The sequence below is a fragment of the Salmo salar genome, chromosome 13, assembly GCF_965601325.2.
Source record: "Salmo salar chromosome 13, fSalSal1, whole genome shotgun sequence".
Classification (NCBI taxonomy): Eukaryota; Metazoa; Chordata; class Actinopteri; order Salmoniformes; family Salmonidae; genus Salmo; species Salmo salar.
Genome location: NC_138303.1, coordinates 51,240,200 through 51,258,635, shown reverse-complemented (window position 1 = coordinate 51,258,635; position 18,436 = coordinate 51,240,200). Strand labels below are relative to the sequence as shown.

The 18,436-nt window shown below is 45.1% G+C and overlaps 1 protein-coding gene across 1 annotated transcript; it reads left to right on the top strand.

The window, feature by feature from the left end:
* The first annotated feature begins 24 nt into the window (after positions 1–24).
* On the top strand, positions 25–1,323 carry LOC145860043 (uncharacterized). Its single transcript, XM_082960189.1, has 2 exons — positions 25–720; positions 1,113–1,323. The coding sequence occupies exons 1-2, from the start codon at positions 361–363 to the stop codon at positions 1,263–1,265; spliced, it is 513 nt and encodes a 170-aa protein (XP_082816315.1). The 5' UTR covers positions 25–360; the 3' UTR covers positions 1,266–1,323.
* Positions 1,324–18,436: the final 17,113 nt, after the last annotated feature.

Below are 18,436 nucleotides of genomic sequence, written 5' to 3'. Positions count from 1 at the left end.
AGAGAAAGAGAAGAGGTCTAGGTCAGCAGCTTCAGGCCAGCAGCCTTGGCGCTTCTGCAACATTCTTTCTTTTCTGCATCCATTTATTGTGCCTATGGCAACGAGTGGCAATTTTACAGCCAGACCCTCTACTACGTCATCCACAAGTGTTGTCGCCACCGGTGCGTCAAGACCCTCAACGTCATCTACAAGTGCGACCATCGCCTCCACCGGTGCAGCGAGACCCTCAATGTCATCTACAAGTGCGACCATGTTCTTCACCGGTGCAGCGAGACCCTCTACAACGTCTACGTCATCCACGAGTATGACCACCACCGGTGCAGCCATGGAAGACGGGACGGCAGTGATGAAGACGATGAAATGGAGGAAGCACCTCTGGATCTCGGACCACCTGAGATTATGAACCCCACAGAAGTGACCACTGAGGACCTCGTTGAACAGGATGTGGCCGTGGAGACAAACGAGGAGAGAAACAAAGAGGAACGTCGTCACACCAGGCGTCATCGGAGGTACCAGCCCCCAGAGCCACTCAACTCATTTCAGCAGAGGCTCTTCCAAGCTGTCGAGAGGGATGCAGCCCAACCTGATGCTCACAGGAAGGAGGATGAAGAGACCCTTTTTGCCATGAGCCTGGTGCCAACCCTGAAGAGGCTGCCTCAGCAAAGAAAGCAGCAGTCAAGGTTAAAATGTATCAGCTGCTTTTCGAAGCCGAGTTCAATGGTACGTTTTTTTTCTTCTCCACATCACAGGTAGTGTCATAAGTGTTGCGACAGTGAAGTAAAGTAGGTAGTTCTTTACAGTATACTCATGTAGGCTAATTGGTATTTCTGATCAAAGTATTAATGAGGCAAATGTACAGCTGTTCTTTTCTAGGTTAGAAAATATCCCAAAACAACAGTTTACTGTCTAAATATTTGCCTGTCATATTCATCTTTATCTCTGAAATACAAATTCCATGAGTAAACAGCAAGTAATACCAACTTTACCGCACTGTTCCAATATTTATGCCTCTAACTACACTATACAAGCAGTATTTAGTTAACCATAAAAGGTGAGATTTATGTTTTCTTTTATGTTAAGCTTGTATGTGTTGTTTTTCTCTTCCCTTCCAGAGATGGAGTCCATTTAGCCGACCAGCTCACAGGAAGGACAGGAAGAGGAGAGGAGTTGTCTGGTTGTTTTTGACCTCCCTCATTGTACCTTCCTTTTCACACACGTCCATTCCGTTTAAATTCAATCAATTCATAAAGTCATTTGTTTACTAGGTCGACCGATTATGATTTTTCAACGCCGATACCCATACCGATTATTGGAGGGCCGAAAAGCCGGTACCGATTAATCGGACGATTTAAAAAACTATATATATATATATATATATATTATAGTGACAATTACAATAATACTGAATGAACACTTATTTTAACTTAATATAATACATCAATAAAATCAATTTAGCCTCAAATAAATAATGAAACATTTAAATAATGCAAAAACAAAGTATTGGAGAAGAAAATAAAAGTGCAATATGTGCCATGTAAGAAAGCTAACGTTAAGTGCCTTGCTCAGAACATGGGAACATATGAAGCTGGTGGTTCCTTTTAACATGAGTCTTCAATATTCCCAGGTAAGAGGTTTTAGGTTGTAGTTATTATAGGACTATTTCATATACCTTTGACTATTGGATATTCTTATAGGCACTTTAGTATTGCCAGTGTAACAGTATAGCTTCCGTCCCTCTCCTCGCTCCTACCTGGGCTCAAACCAGGAACACATCGACAACAGCCACCCTCGAAGCAGTGTTACCCATGCAGAGCAAGGGGAACAACCACTCCAAAGTCTCAGAGCGAGTGACGTTTGAAACGCTATTAGCGCGCACCCGCTAACTAGCTAGCCATTTCACATCGGTTACACCAGCCTAATCTCGGGAGTTGACAGGCTTGAAGTCATAAACAGCGCAATGCATTGCGAAAGCTGCTGGCAAAACGCAGTAAAGTGCTGTTTGAATGAATGCCTATGAGCCTGCTGGTGCCTACCACCGCTCAGTCAGACTGCTCTATCAAATCATAGACGTAATTATAATATAATAAACACACAGAAATACGAGCCTTAGGTCATTAATATGGTCGAATCCGGAAACTATCATCTCGAAAAAAAGAAAAAAAAATTATTTCAGTGAAATACGGAACCGGTCCGTATTTTATCTAACGGGTGGCATCCCTAAGTCTAAATATTCCTGTTACATTCCACAACCTTCAATGGTATGTCAAAATTCTGGCCAATTAGTTCGCAACGAGCCAGGCAATGAACGCAAGAGCAGTGACACAATTTCATGTTAGCAGGCAATAGTAACTAAATATGCAGATTTAAAAATATATACTTGTGTATTGATTTTAAAGAAAGACATTGATGTTTATGGTTAAGTACATTGGTGCAACAACGGTGCTTTTTTCGCAAATGCGCTTGTTAAATCACCCGTTTGTCAAAGTAGGCCGTGATTTGATGAGAAATTAACAGGCACCGCATCAATTATATGCAACGCAGGACACGTTAGATAAACTAGTAATATCTTCAACCATGTGTAGTTAACTAGTGATTATGTTAAGATTGATAGTTTTTTATAAGATAAGTTTAATGCTAGCTAGCAATTTACCTTGGCTTCTTGCTGCCCTCGCGTAACAGGTAGTCAGCCTGCCATGCAGGCTCCTCGTGGAGTGCAATGTAAGGCAGGTGGTTAGAGCCTTGGACTAGTAACCAGAAGGTTGCAAAAACTAATCCCCCAAACAAGGCAGTTAACCCCCGTTCCTAGGCCGTCATTGAAAATAAGAATGTGTTCTTAATCTGACTTGCCTAGTTAAATAAAGGTGTAAAAAAAAAATGCAGGTGGTGGAATCTCCAGGGTGCCATCCTGAAGTGCCTGGCCAAAGGCAGAGTCCCGGAGGGTCCCGCCATCACTTCCCTTGCCGTAAGCACCAACATCAACAACACGGAAACAGTAGATGTCATCTACTACAGCCAAGAGTACAACTGAATATGTACCCTTGTAGTTGTAGAATTGCGAACCTGAGCACGGTGGAGCCTGAATTACTACATGTTTCCCGTCAATGGAGCCAAGACAGTTGGGGAAATTCCACCTCTCCAGGAACTCGGCAGCGATGGCCCTCCAGTCTTCCTCCTTGGGGACAGGCATGTATTCACCAACCAGACAGTCCCAAATGGCTTGTGCCACAGAGGGGACAATGCCTGCCACCGTGGACCGTCCAACTCGGAAGCTGAATCCTATGGTCCTGTAGGAGTCCCCTGTCGCCAAGAATCTGAAATATAATTCCAAATAATGATCAATATTGTGTGTAACTTGAATTCCATCCACATATTCTATCTACCTCATTACTGTTTATTATGCTCTACTAATTATATTGTAATACTCATCAACCATCATTAACAATACCTTGAAACAGTACAATTCAGTCTATGACTATATCATTAAACTGTAGCCCAGGCCAACTCTACTCTTAGAAAGAATGGTACTATCTACTTAAAAGGGTTCTCCGGCTTTCCCCATAGGAGATCCCTTTTTGGTTCCAAGTAGAACCCTATTGGGTTCCATGTATAACATTTTCCCCAAAGGGTTATACCTGGAACCAAAAATGGTTATCCTATGGGGAAAGCAGAAGGACACTTTTGGAACCTTTTTCTCTAAGAGTGTATGTGAGTCCAATAAGAATATAATGAATGACTAACTTTCTTGAACAGCAATGGGTCCTGGAGAAGACTAGTGTACCTTCATCAGAGCAGAAGGCACCCCAATTTTCTTTTCATTTGGTAACATTGCATAATTAAAAAAGGATTATAAACCAACTTTGGGAAAAGTTATAGTCCTAATGAACATTCTGTAAAAGTACATCTGATGTCAAATAGGGACTATTACCACTAGAGAGCCCTTTAGCTAGCTAGGTTGCACACAAAAACAATGTATCAAATATCAATCAATTATGGTATCAAAGGCTTTAAAAATGTACTAGAATGTAGTTTACCGGAGACAAATCGCCAGGCGTTCAACTGGGCTGATGGACTCCCGGTAGTTGGTATCCATCCGGGTGATCCTGGCTCCAACCATCTGGAGCAGGTGATCGAACTGGCTTTGGTCCAGACAAAAGTAACTTCGGAATTCCTCTCCAAACAGTCGAAGCTCTTGAATGAGACGGTGGAACTCCCCTGCCTGCTTTCGGGACTTTAACCATCTCTTGACCCACACAGACCTGCGCTTTCGGCGGGGCTGGTCCCGGCCCAACAGCACGATCAAGACCACCTTCCTCAACGTTGGTCTCATTGTTGAAAGAGCCGACTCTGCTATCTTGACTATTTATTATGCATTTCGCTCCAAAGCTGCATTTTGGAGGGAAATTATATTATTGGCTCTCACAATTTGTGGATGTCATCGAATAGATAGTGTACTTGGCAAATAAATGAATAAAAAATTTAAAGAAATTCTCCAGTCAATCTGTTTTTATTATGTAATCCTACATTTTTTTTTACTGGATATGTGTGCAACAAAAATTCAACATTCACATTTTGCTACTTCCTGTCAAGTCTACGCATACAATTTGATGCATACGTTCGATCACACAGAACGCATTGCAACTGCCTCTGCAATGCAATGCTGCGAGGCAAACGCAGCGTTCCATTGGAAATGAATGTACTTCTGGTGTATCGAAACGCAATGACACAGTCGGTGTGTTCGAAGCGAAAGATTCCTGAGCATGGAAACAGAGCCCCTTTGTCTCTACGTGTAGGCCATCTATCTGATGCTGTTTGGTCCAAATGAGTATGGTAGCATTGAAGGCAAGGAAAGCCAGCGAGCATTTTGCCTCACTTGATAAAAAAAAAAAGTATAAAAAGATCTGCATTGAGTTGAAACTGGCGAACCAAAAAAAAGTGTCAAGGGAAGCCAGCTTGGATTTTGAACCCATTGATTTTGAACCCATAAATAATTGCCAGAAAAAACTTGAATTGTTGCATTTTATTTTTTATTTTTTTTTGGTGGCTAAAATTGGCCCTTTCCTAAATTAGATTAGGGATAGGGATTTTGACTTTTTACTTAATTCTCAGTACTGGCCAATGATTATAACGGCGATTCGGAAATTCAATATGTAGCTAGATGTAGAAGGCTAATGTTAACTAGCTAACGTTGCCCGTGAATGAAAGTTAGGCTAGTGAGCAAGCATTTTAGCCATGTAGCTTAGGACAACATAAAATAAGTGTGTACTGTATGACAGTGACAGACCGTTTCGTCAACATGAAAGAGAGGATGGCGGCATTGGCGTTTCTCTACAAGTAGGGTGAGTCAAACATGTTTTTCTACTTACAGGAACGCGCTAGCACACACCAGTGGCGACCTGTCATTCAGGGCAGGTGGGACAGAGCCCCACATTTTGGTATTAATATGTGTCACATATCAGTTTGCAAACAATGTAAAAATATATATATTGAGTTAATATAGCTGCATACAAACATGGTCTCTTTTTTGTTTTCTTGAGTAAGGCAGCTCCAAAATGCAGGTGTTTCAGCCTAGCTTAGTGCTTTCTGTGGTGGTGGTGGGGCAAGCCAACAGAAAATAAGGAACGTTCCTCTGTGATTGGCTCAGTTTTCTGTCACTGATGGGAACTTTACGTCACCACCAAGTCTAAGGGTAGACCGTGAAAATTCTTGCCTCTTTGGTGCTGCCATAGAGTTACATTAGAAGTGCCCATCCAAGAAGGCTCAAGGTCATTGGCCACAGATAAAATGACGTCAAATCACGTTATATGTACAGTAGCCTTGATTGGACTGACATACTTTCAAAATCTTAGCTAATAGTCATCGTCATGAATCAAGTCAACAATCTACTGGCAAATCCTTGTCATATGAAGAGAAATAACGAAGACAAATTATAGATAAAACGTATCGGTGCTCATCGGCCATTGGACATAAACATTACACAAGTTGGAAATTGCAATTTCAACAATGAGTGGTTTGGAAGCATTGCAAACCAAACATTAGCCTGCTATTCAGTGCTGTGGCTGTGTGGTCCCAAGTCTAAAATTAAGGGTCTCTTCTCCTAGTTTAAAATTATAAACATTCAACATTGGCCATGCTGTCAATAAAGCATGATTTGTGCCATGCTCAAAAACAACTGTTTTTGAAGACAACTGGGAACTCTGGAAAAATGACTGGGAAAATACATTTTGAACTTTCATCCACCTCGAAATTGTAAATCAGGAGCTCGGGTCTCTTCCTAGAGCTACGACCTGAAGATCACTGACGTCATCATGGTTAGTTCCCACACTAAGACTTTTCTGTAATTTCAACAGTAAAATACTGTAGGATGCACCCAGCGACCCACACAGACAGCTGTGTGTTATGTGTTAGGCTATTAGTTGGTTGTGTTGTACTTACCAGTACCCAGTGTTCGCGGGGTCCGACATGCCAATCAACCTGCTATCTGCCAATCACGGGAATGCCTGGAATTTTCTGATGCCGGGCATCCTGGTGGTTGGCGGAGTGGCGTGGAGGGGGTTTGGGCAGGGGATGGAGCATTGGAAGTTAAGACCAGCTTTAGCCATTGTTCTCTCTCTTACGTCTGGCCTTCACAAGAGAAGGTCACGGTTGTTTTATAGGGCATCCTTCATTTTATTTGGCGTGGGCTACGGCCAAACAGTAGCCTGTGTGAAGTTGGGTTAATAAACTGTAAATTCGTAAACTCAATCCTCTGTCTGGACAATTGTTCCTTTATGGTCTAGTCAGGTCATTACATTGGTGTCAGAAGTAGAAAAGTTTATATAAGTTAGCCAGCTAGCTAGCTGACTTCTGTGGCTAGCTAACGTAGGTGAGAACAGGGGTTGAAAATGCTTCGAGGGAATTCGAAAGTGAAGGTGGAGGTAGGGGACGATTATGGCCAAGGAGGTGCATGTGCATGGACGTCGGAGGATCTGGCTGAGGAGATCGCCAGGGCGTCAGAGGCCGCTTGAGGGAGGACGTTAGAATGATGGCGGCTGAAGAGGGCACGAGTGCTTCGTCGACTGTGCTTAGCGCGGCTTCTGGTGGGCGGACCAAAGGGGTGACATCGACGCAGCAGGACGAGGAATCTGGTGCTTAGGATGTAAACAAACATGGCGGCGCCCAGTTCCCGGTTGCGTCCGTTTCTGTTAAGACCCCAAAGTATTCCGGTAAGGCGGATTGAGAAGCTTTTCATGCTCAGTTTGAACTGTTAGCTCATTTTGGGGGGTGGTCGAATGAACAGGGCACTGCAGTTGGCTTTGTGCCTCACGGATGATGCTTTGGCCTGTTTGATATTGAGCCCAGAGACGGAAAAGCCTGCATGGGTGGCTGAAATGACTGAACTCATTCGTGCTGTGTCGCTACAGGCGACACGAAACACATGCCCTGGTCTACTGGGGGTGTGGTCAGCCTGGCCACCTGCGCCGGGATTGCCCCATGTCCCCCAGAGCTCAGGGAAACGGCTCGGGGTCCGCATAGACCGGGTAGTGCGGACCCCCCTGGCTTTCGCTTTCTTTCCCAACCACCATCATCTTCAGGAGGAGCCCACCAGCACAGACGGAGAAGCAAGGCTCCACTTCCCCTAGAAGCAGACGAGGGCAAGCTGATGGGAGCCTGTTGTTGTGGTGGGCTGGACCCGTGTTGGGGACTTTTGTCATGTCACTGTGGAGGGGGTGCCCTGCTCTGCCCTGGTGGACACTGGGTCCACAGTAACCCTGGTGAGGCCAGATATTGTGCCAGGTTGGACTCCGTGTGAGCCCACAACTGTGCAGCTCCGCACAGTCACAGGTGAGCTGGCACCCATGAAAGGGAAGGGAATAATGACTCTGACCGTAGGGGGCAGGTCTGTACGTCATCCTGTGTGGGTGGCAGCTGTGCAGGACCCTTGTATCCTGGGGTTGGACTTTCTTAGGAGCACAGGCTGCCAGTTAGACCTAAATGGGGCCACACTGAGCTTCCAGGGAGGGCCGGCAGTCACCATGACCCCCCCCCCACCCCCCAATGTCACATTCACTCAACCCAACAAACCCTTTACTCCAACAATTAAAGCAGCAGAGACCCATGGCTGCCCCCCCTCCTCCACATCTGTATGTGACTCTTCCCCAGCCCCTCTGTCGCCTACGGCTGTGTGTTACATTCCCCCAGCTACCTCCACGACACATCCCTCCATGAGCCCGGGCCGCGCCCCCCCCCCCCACCCCCACCCCAGCTACCCCAGATGGGGGAGGAGAGGACACTGTCTGCAGTGAGGGAGATATGCGGGAGGAACTGTGTTGGTCTTGACACCGAGCAGCAAGAACGGTTGTGGCAGTTGCTGTTTGAATTCAGAGACAGCTTTGCGCTGAGTGAGGAAGAGGTGGGTCAGACTCATCTGGTGCAGCATGAGAACGACACAGGTGATGCTCGACCCATCAAGATGCGTCCCCGCCATATCCCACTGGCACGCCAGGAGGCAGCAGACAAGGCTGTGTTGGAGATGCAGACTTCATCGAGCCCTCAGACAGCCCCTGGGCGGCGCCAGTCGTCATGGTTCCTAAGAAGGAGGGCAAGCTGAGGTTCTGTGCGGACTACAGGCGGCTGAATGAGGTAACCAGGAAGGACTCATACCCCATACCACGTATCGATGAGTCGCTGGACCTGGTTAGGGGGTCCTCCTGGTTCTCCTCATTAGACCTCTGCAGTGGCTACTGGCAGGTCCCCCTCTCCCCAGAGGCCAGAGCCAAAACTGCATTCTCCACTAACCGAGGACACTGGCAGTTCAAGGTCCTGTACTTCGGCCTGTGCAACGCTCCAGCTACTTTAGAGCGTTTGATGGACAGGGTGCTGGATGGCATCCCCCGATAGCAGTGTCTGGTACACCTCCATGACATCCTGACCCATGGCAGCTCCTTCCAGTCAGCCCTGGTGGCGCTACGGCTTGTGCTGGAGCGGGTGGCTGCCGCAGGTCCGAAGCTCCAACCCGAGAAGTGCCACTTCATGAGGAGAGAGGTGTCCTTCTTGGGCCACCGAGTGGGGAAGGAGGGTATCAGCACCATGGAGGACAAGGTGGGGGGCTGTCCGAGACTGCCCCACCCCCACCGACCAGCGTCAGCTGAAGAGCTTCCTGGGCCTGGCCTCGTACTACAGGAGGTTTGTACGGGGCTTCTCAAGCGTCGCTGCTCCCCTGAACCGCCTGCTGCCGAAGGACAAGGACTTCACTTGGACAGTGGGGTGTGAGGAGGCCTTCAACACCCTCAAAAGTGCACTGATCAAGGTCCCTGTGCTCGCCCCCCCTGACCTCACCTTGCCCTTTATCCTGGACACCAACTTGAGCAATGTGGGCATGGGTGGGGTGCTGGCCCAGGTGGGGCCAGAGGGGGGGGAGAGTGGTGGCGTACTTCAGCAAAACATTTGACAAACATGAGCGTGGCAACTGTGTCACCTGGCGGGAGCTCTTGGCTGTTGTGGCTTCCATCAAACACTTCAAGTACTACCTGGGTGGCCTGCCCTTTACTGTAAGGACTGACCACTCTGCTCTCCAGTGGCTCATGTCTTTCAGAGGGGCAGGTGGCTCACTGGTTGGAGGAGCTTCAGCCGTATGACTTCACAGTGGTGCACAGGGCAGGGGCACGCCACTCCAATGCTGACGCCATGTCCCGTCGGCCCTGTACTGCAGATGGCTGCCGCCACTGTGAGTGGAGAGAGGGACGTGAGAGAGAGAGAGAGCTGTGTGCAGAGGAGGGGGTCTGTGCCACAGTGTGTCGTGCAAACGGGCCTGTCTGCTGTGAACTGCAGACTGTCGACGTGGCTGAATGGGGGCAGCAGCAGGGACGTGACACAGACCTACAGCCAGTGCTACAGTGGGTAGAGGCGCAGGTGAGGCCACCGTGGGAAGAGGTGGCAGCGCTCTCACTTGCGACCAAAGGGTTGTGGTCAAAGTTTGAGAGACTGCGGTTGGCTGATGGCGTGCTACAGCGGGCATGGAAGGAGTAAGCTACGGGAGAGGAGAGGTGGCAGGTGGTGGTCCCAAAAGCACTGCAGGAGGCTGTGCTCCAGAGTACTCATGGGGGGGTGGGGACTGGACACTTTGGGGTCACAAAAACACTCCGCCGCCTCATGTCAGGGCTTTTACTGGGGGCAGCACAAGAGGGATGTGGAGGACTTTTGCTGCCGCTGTGACAACTGCACAGCGAGAAAGGGCCCCCCCAGGCTGCGCTCATGCTCAGCTCCATCAGTTCCCAGTGGGGGCTCCCATGGAGAGGGTGGGAGTGGATGTAGTTGGGCCTTTCCCCACCACAGACAGTGGAAACCACTGGGTGCTCACGGCCATGGACTATTTCACAAAATGGCCCGAGGCCTATGCTCTGCCTGACCAGGAGGCAGAGACCATCGTCGACGCCCTGACAGCGGGGATGTTCAGCATGTTTGGAGCTGCGGAGTCCACCCACAGCGACCAAGGCAGGAACTTTGAGTCCCATGTGTTCGCCACCATGTGTGAGAGGCTGGGTATGCACAAGACCCGCACTACTCCTCTCCATCCTCAAAGTGATGGCCTTGTGGAGCGCTTCAACAAAACGCTTGGACAGCGTCTCTGCCAAACACCAGCGTGACTGGGACAAGCACCTGCCTATGGTCCTCATGGCATGCCGCTCCACTGTCCAAGACTCCACCTCCTGCACGCCTGCCCTCCTCATGCTGGGGAGAGAGATTCGCTTCAGAGACTTTGTTTGTTCCCTCGAGGATGAGGGACTTTGTGGTGGGGGGGCTGTGTAGCGACCCACACAGACAGCTGTGTGTTAGGCTATTAGTTGGTTGTGTTGTACTTACCAGTACCCAGTGTTCGTGGGGTTCGACATGCCAATCAACCTGCTATCTGCCAATCACGGGAATGCCTGGAATGTTCTGATGCCGGGCATCCTGGTGGTTGGCGGAATGGCATGGAGGGGGGTTGGGCAGGGGGATGAAGCATTGGAAGTTAAGACCAGGTTTAGCCATTGTTCTCTCTCTTATGTCTGGACTTCACAAGAGGTCACGGTTGTGGGCTACGGCCAAATAGTAGCCTGTGTGAAGTTGGGTTAATAAACTGTAAATTCGTAAACTCAACCCTCTGTCTGGACAATTGTTCCTTTATGATCTAGTCAGGTCATTACAGTATAATACCATGAATGTGTTTTACAGCCTTCATGCTGTAGATTGCACTGCATTATGGGTAAAATGCGGGAAAATGCTGTTATCTAATTTGAAAGCCTCCAGTAAACATTACTCTAACATTGCTTTACAGTAATATTTTTATTTCACCTTTATTTAACCAGGTAGGCAAGCTGAGAACAAGTTCTCATTTACAATTGCGACCTGACCAAGATAAAGCAAAGCAGTTCGACACATACAACAACACAGAGTTACACATGGAGTAAAACAAACATACACTCAATAATACAGTAGAAAAACAAGTCTATATACAATGTGAGCAAATGAGGTGAGATAAGGGAGGTAAAGGCAAAAAAGGCCATGGTGGCAAAGTAAATACAATATAGCAAGTAAAACACTGGAATGGTAGATTTGCAGTGGAAGAAAGTGCAAAGTAGAAATAATGGGGTGCAAAAGAGCTAAATAAATAAATACAGTAGGGGAAGAGGTAGTAGTTTGGGCTAAATTATAGATGGGCTATGTACAGGTGCAGTGATCTGTGAGCTGCTCTGACAGCTGGTGCTTAAAGCTAGTGAGGGAGATAAGTGTTTCCAGTTTCAGAGATTTTTGTAGTTCGTTCCAGTCATTGGCAGCAGAGAACTGGAAGGAGAGACGGCCAAAGGAGGAATTGGCTTTGGGGATGACCAGCGAGATATACCTGCTGGAGCGCGTGCTACAGGTGGGTGCTGCTATGGTGACCAGTGAGCGGAGATAAGGGGGGACTTTACCTAGCAGGGTCTTGTAGATGACCTGGAGCCAGTGGGTTTGGCGACGAGTTTGCTAGCTAGCTAACGTTAGCTCAAGTTGACAAAAGCCCTTTCGGTCTGCTCTAAATTGCTCGTAAATATCTAGCTGTGCGACCTAGAAAAACATCACCCAGAGAATATTGTGATTATAAACTGCATCGCAGCCTCTGAGTGCCATATAGAATACACTGAACGCAGATTCGTGACCGTTATGTTTCCACCATTACTACAGAGAAAAGGGCTTGTTTCTAGCAGTTCAAAAGATGACCCATATTGTTGGGATTGACGGACCACATTTTACACATAAACCGCGTTGTGGGCCGTACTCGAGAGCCGCTAAAGCTGATGCAAATGACCAGTGCACCATATTGTATAGAGGTGCCTGCCGACCTAAAGTGCAGTGCCACTGTTCAGCTGTAGCCTAACACAGTGTCGGCGATGGAAACTAGTAATGTGGTGAATTTTCCCCTCCTAGGATTATACAGTATTTCAAGTAATTTTGGTAGCCATCTAGATGTCACCGTGATATATTCTACTCAATGGGGAGAGCATAAATGGCGAAAACACTGGGTGTCACAACCCTGTGTGATTCGGTTCACTTGACTCATCTGCGCGACATAAATCATATTTTTGTGGGCCAGGATTGTCAATATTGCCTCTCCGACTAACCATTTGTTTATAAAAAATAAAAAAACATTTCCATAATGTTACATTATTATCTAAACCTATTCACTTTACCAGTAGTTTGCAATAATTTGGTGGCACAGCTAGAAAGAAAATGTGAGTCTGGTAAAATAATCTGTGATATTGTGTAGGCTATAGCAATGTTGTATTAGTTTGCAAGGGTTTGAAGTAGGTGTATCTAGCTGTCTTATTTGTATTTGTTCAATGCCTCAATTGATTTAATAAACTACATTGGATACAGTGGTGTAAAGTACTTAAGTAAAAATACAACTTAAGTCGTTTTTTATGGTATCTGTATTTTACTATTTATATTTTGACAACTTTGACTTCTACTTCACTACATTCCAAATGAAAATGGTGTACTTTTTACTCCATACATTTGCCCTGACACCCAAAAGTACATGTTACATTTTCAATGCTTAGCAGGACAGGAAAATGGTCAAAATCACATACTTATCAAGAGAACATCTCTGGTCATCCCTACTGCCTCTGATCTGGCACATTCATTAAACACACATGCTTAATTTGTAAATGATGTGCCCCTGGCTATCTGTAAAAATATGTATATAAAAATGGTGTTTGGTTTGCTTAATATAAGCAATTTGAAATGATTTATACTTTTACTTTTGATACTTAAGTACATTTTAGCAATTACATTTACTTTTGAGACTTAAGTATATTTAAAACCACATACTTTTAGACTTTTACTCAAGTATGAAAATTGGATACCTTTTCCACCACTGATTGGATATATGCTGTATGTTCAATCAACTCAAGATGATGAATCCTGAAGATGGAACAAAGTACATGACAATGTTGTCCAGAGGAAGCCAGCTTTTTGTTCTCAATCCCTACCTTGCCCCATTCTTCCAAGAGCTCACTGAGTTTGAATGAAGACCTCGAGTGAGGTAAGTACACATACACACGACTCCAGCTTGATATGTCCCACAGTGTAACAGCCCTGGTGCGCTCTGTCTCTGTCTATTCTTTCTTTTTCTATGCTTGTCCTAGGGGTGAGAAGAGCTAACAAATCAGAATTGAGGAGGTTTGTTAAAGAGCCCCATCAGGAACAACTGATGCTGCGCTGACTTCTCTCTCCTGGATGCTCTCCGGCCCAAACTGTCCTGTTGTGTGTTTCACCTCCTCTGGACCCACTTAACCCAAACAGAGTTGCCCCTGATCATAGAGCGGGCTGTATCACAGCCTGGTATGGCAACTCCACCACCGCAGACAGCAAGGCGCTTCAGAGGGTGATACACGCAGCTGAACGCACCATTGGGTCCAGGGTCCACACTGCCTGCCATCCCGGACACCTACATTACCAGGTGGTCCCAACACCCCCTTCAATGGCCATTTAGCCCCAATGGACATTAATTTATTCATCACTGCTACAGTTATTATGTATATAGTACTATTTCTATTTTTCTTATTACCATTTTCATTGTTTTATTTCACTTAGTTATGCATGTTGGAGTTCTGAATTGGAAGATCTAGGATTGTACCCAATCCCAATCTTAACTCTGTCTCCCTCTCTCTCTTTGTCTCTCTCTCCCCCCCACAGCCCATAGGCACACAATATAGTTTTTACATTAGTGTTGTAATGATTCTCTTATTTGGTTACATGTGTTAACATCTTGTTACTTCTATTGTTAATTCATTTTTTAATGTTGTTACCAATTTGAATAAATGTATTTTATGTACAAATGTATTTTTCTTTCATTTACATTTCAGGTAGAATTTCACTGTAAATTTACAGCATTATCCTGGCACCAGAGTTCCCAGCTTAATACTGTAATTTTGCTTTACAATACTATTTTCCTTACTTAAAACATTACAGCATCCCTGCACATTTACAGCAAGGATGCTGTAGTATGTCTTTACAGTAAGGAAAATAGTATTGTAAAACATACTACAGCATCTCTTCTGTAAAGCAAAATTATAGTATTAAGCTGCACTGTGGTGCCATGTAATGCTGTAAATGTACAGGGAAAAGTTTTGAAAGCACTTTGATGACATAATTAGCCCACGAAGGACCGCCATGCCACCTTCCTGTTCAAGTGAGCACAGCACATCAAATTGAGTCCAAAAATGTATTGTATGCATACATTATGTAATATGCCAGGGAGATATGTATACTGTAACAAAGAAAGTAATACTAAGTGTATGTTGTGTAGTAAGCTGTTAGTGGCCCATGTGCCTCGCGCTAATAATTTGGTCTATTTTCACCTCTTAATTTCACCTACTGTTCTGACTTGGTGGTGCATATGTAGCCTATAACCTTTTTTGAGAAATGTAATCATTGAATATTGTAAGAGCTTTCATTGTCTGCTTATGTCCATCCTAGCTCACACAATGTCTTAATCAAAATTACGGATTGCCTCTTATCCGCTTATCGTCCCCTTATGCCATTGTTTGTACATCTCAATTTTCAGTAGAAACCACATTTGTTTAAGCAAGTCAGCCATATCAGCTATGTTTTTTTTAAAGGCTGTAAATGAGGCTGAATGAACTGTTTCGCTTCCAGACAAGGCTCCGCTGATAGCCAGGTGTAGCAGTGGTATAGTGCAATTAATGTATTGTTTAGTGTTGCGTAGTGGCTTTGCTAGCATGCATCCCACACATATATATATATCTATATATATCTATATATATATTTTTGCCCCACCAAGATTTACATGCTAAAATCGCCGCTGACACACACATAAATCAGAACCGTGGACAGCCACGTCATATTTAGCTTGCGTTGATTGGACTAAATCGTTTTTGGTATCTTTTAGCTGTCACTGTATTAGACTAAGCAGAAGTGATTTGTTGAAGTTGAAATGGTCCTGGAATAGTGGAGGCAGATCCTGTTTTCTTTGCGACTTGCGGTATCTCCCTGTGGTTCTAAATCAATAGTTGTATAGTGGTCTGAAAATGTCAAACAATAACTTGCTTGAACATGCTGTAGGTCATGTAACTATCTGTTACTGTACCTGCAATATGCTTTGTGGACTTCACTATCTGGTTTTGTGATAAAACAAAGATGTTTTGAATTTATTTTGCCACTGTGTCTTCTTATTGTCTCGGCCTTTAGGTCTATATATCATGGTCGCAAGGCATATTAATTAATAGGTAATAGAGCAAACAACGCAATTATCACAACACAGGTTGTAATATGGCTTTTATTTTTTTTGAGGGGGGGGGGGGGGGCTTGGCTTTCCCAGTGATTTTATCCACGCACTTCTACTGCTTTGAAGTAGCCTACCTTATCCATTTGATCTCTGATTTATTGAATGAGGAAATAATTTTATAAAGACAAGTTTTTTTATTTCACCTTTATTTAACCAGGTAGGCAAGTTGAGAACAAGTTCTCATTTACAATTGCGACCTGGCCAAGATAAAGCAAAGCAGTTCGACAACATACAAAAACACAGAGTTACACATGGAGTAAAACAACATACAATCAATGATGCAGTAGAAAAAAAAAATAAGACTATATACAATGTGAGCAAATGATGTGAGATAAGGGAGGTAAAGGCAAAAAAATGCCATGGTGGCAAAGTAAATAAAGTATAGCAAGAAAAACACTGGAATGGTAGATTTGTAGTTTGAAGAAAGTTCAAAGTTAAAATATAAATAATATGGTGCAAAGGAGCAAAATAAATCAAATAAATAAATACAGAAGGGGAAGAGGTAGTAGTTTGGGCTAAATTATAGATGGGCTATGTACAGGTGCAGTGATCTGTGAGCTGCTCTGACAGCTGGTGCTTAAAGCTAGTGAGGGAGATAAGTGTTTCCAGTTTCAGAGATTTTTGTAGTTCGTTCCAGTCATTGGCAGCAGAGAACTGGAAGGAGAGACGACCAAAGGAGGAGTTGGCTTTAGGGGTGACCAGAGAGATATACCTGCTGGAGCGCGTGCTACAGGTGGGTGCTGCTATGGTGACCAGTGAGCGGAGATAAGGGGGGACTTTACCTAGCAGGGTCTTGTAGATGACCTGGAGCCAATGTGTTTGGCGACGATTATGAAGCGAAGGCCAGCCAACGAGAGCGTACAGGTCGCAGTGGTGGGTAGTATATGGGGCTTTGGTGACAAAGCACTGTGATAGACTGCATCCAGCTTGTTGAGTAGGGTATTGGAGGCTATTTTGTAAATGACATCGCCGAAGTCGAGGATTGGTAGGATGGTTAGTTTTACGAGGGTATGTTTGGCAGCATGAGTGAAGGATGCTTTGTTGCGAAATAGGAAGCCAATTCGAGATTTCACTTTGGATTGGAGATGATTGATGTGAGTCTGGAAGGAGAGTTTACAGTCTAACCAGACACCTAGGTATTTGTAGTTGTCCACATATTCTAAGTTAGAACTGTCCAGAGAAGTGATGCTGGACAGGCGGGCAGGTGCAGGCAGCGATCGGTTGAAGAGCATGCATTTAGTTTTACTTGTGTTTAGGAGCAGTTGGAGACCACGGAAGGAGAGTTGAATGGCATTGAAGCTCGTCTAAAGACAAGTATTTAGCTGTAATGTTGAAAAATCCAAGCCTGCACACCAAGGAGCTCTCCAGATGGAGGGTTGACAACATGCATAGCCGCGGGAAGTAGGGTTGACCCCCTGAAAAATCTGGAGAAAAAAAATATACAGTACCAGTCAAAAGTTTGGACACTTAAATCATTCAATGGTTTTTCTTTTTACTATTTTCTACATTGTAGAACTTGTAGAACTTTGAACGTTTCTTCAAGTGCAGTCTCAAAAACCATCAAACGCTATGACGAAACTGGCTGTCATGAGGACCGGCACAGGAAAGGAAGACCCAGAGTTACCTCTGCAGCAGAGGATAAATTCATTAGTTACCAGCACCTCAGATTGCAGCCCAAATAAATGCTTCACAGAGTTCAAGTAACAGACACATCTCAACATCAACTGTTCAGAGACTGTGAATGGTCGAATTGCTGTAAAGAAAACACTACTCAAGGACACCAATAACAAGAGACTTGCTTGGGCCAAGAAGCACAAGCAATGGACATTAGACCGGTGGAAATTTGTCCTTTGGTCTGCAGTCCAAATTTGAGATTTTTGGTTACAACCGCCATGTCTTTGTGAGATGTGGTGTGGGTGAACGGATGATCTCCGCATTTGTATTTCCCACCGTAAAGCATGGAGGAGGAGGTGTTATGGTGTGGGGGTGCTTTGCTGGTGACACTGTCTGTGATTTATTTAGGGTTCAAGACACACTTAACCAGCATGGCTACCACAGCATTCTGCAGCGATATGCCATCCCATCTGGTTTGCGCTTAGTGGGACTATAATTTGTTTTTCAACAGGACAATGACCCAACACACCTCCAGGCTGTGTAAGGGCTATTTTACCAAGAAGGAGAGTGATGGAGTGCTGCATCAGATGACCTGGCCTCCACAATCCCCCGACCTCAACCCAATTGAGATGGTTTGGGATGAGTCGGACCGCAGAGTGAAGGAAAAGCAGCCAACAAGTGCTCAGCATATGTGGGAACTCCTTCAAGACTGTTGGAAAAGCAGTCCAGGTGAAGCTGGTTGAGAGAATGCCAAGTGTGTGCAAAGCTGTCATCAAGGCAAAGGGTGGCTATTTAAAGAATCTCAAATAAAAAATATATTTTGATTTATTTAACACTTTTTTGGTTACTACATGAATGTTCAAAGCTGTCATCAAGGAAAAGGGTGGCTACTTTGAAGAATCTGTTTAACACTTGGTTACTTTGGTTACTACATGATTCCATATGTGTTATTTCATAGTTGATGTCTTCACTATTATTCTACAATGTAGAAAATAGTAAAAATAAAGAAAAACCCTTGAA

What these genes read in the sequence shown, in the direction of transcription:
- LOC145860043 (XM_082960189.1), top strand. Translation starts at nt 361, where the DNA reads ATGGAGGAAGCACCTCTGGATCTCGGACCACCTGAGATTATGAACCCC. An exon ending in TTTCGAAGCCGAGTTCAATG is followed by an intron (nt 721 to 1,112) that starts GTACGTTTTTTT and finishes CTTCCCTTCCAG; the next exon opens with AGATGGAGTCCATTTAGCCG.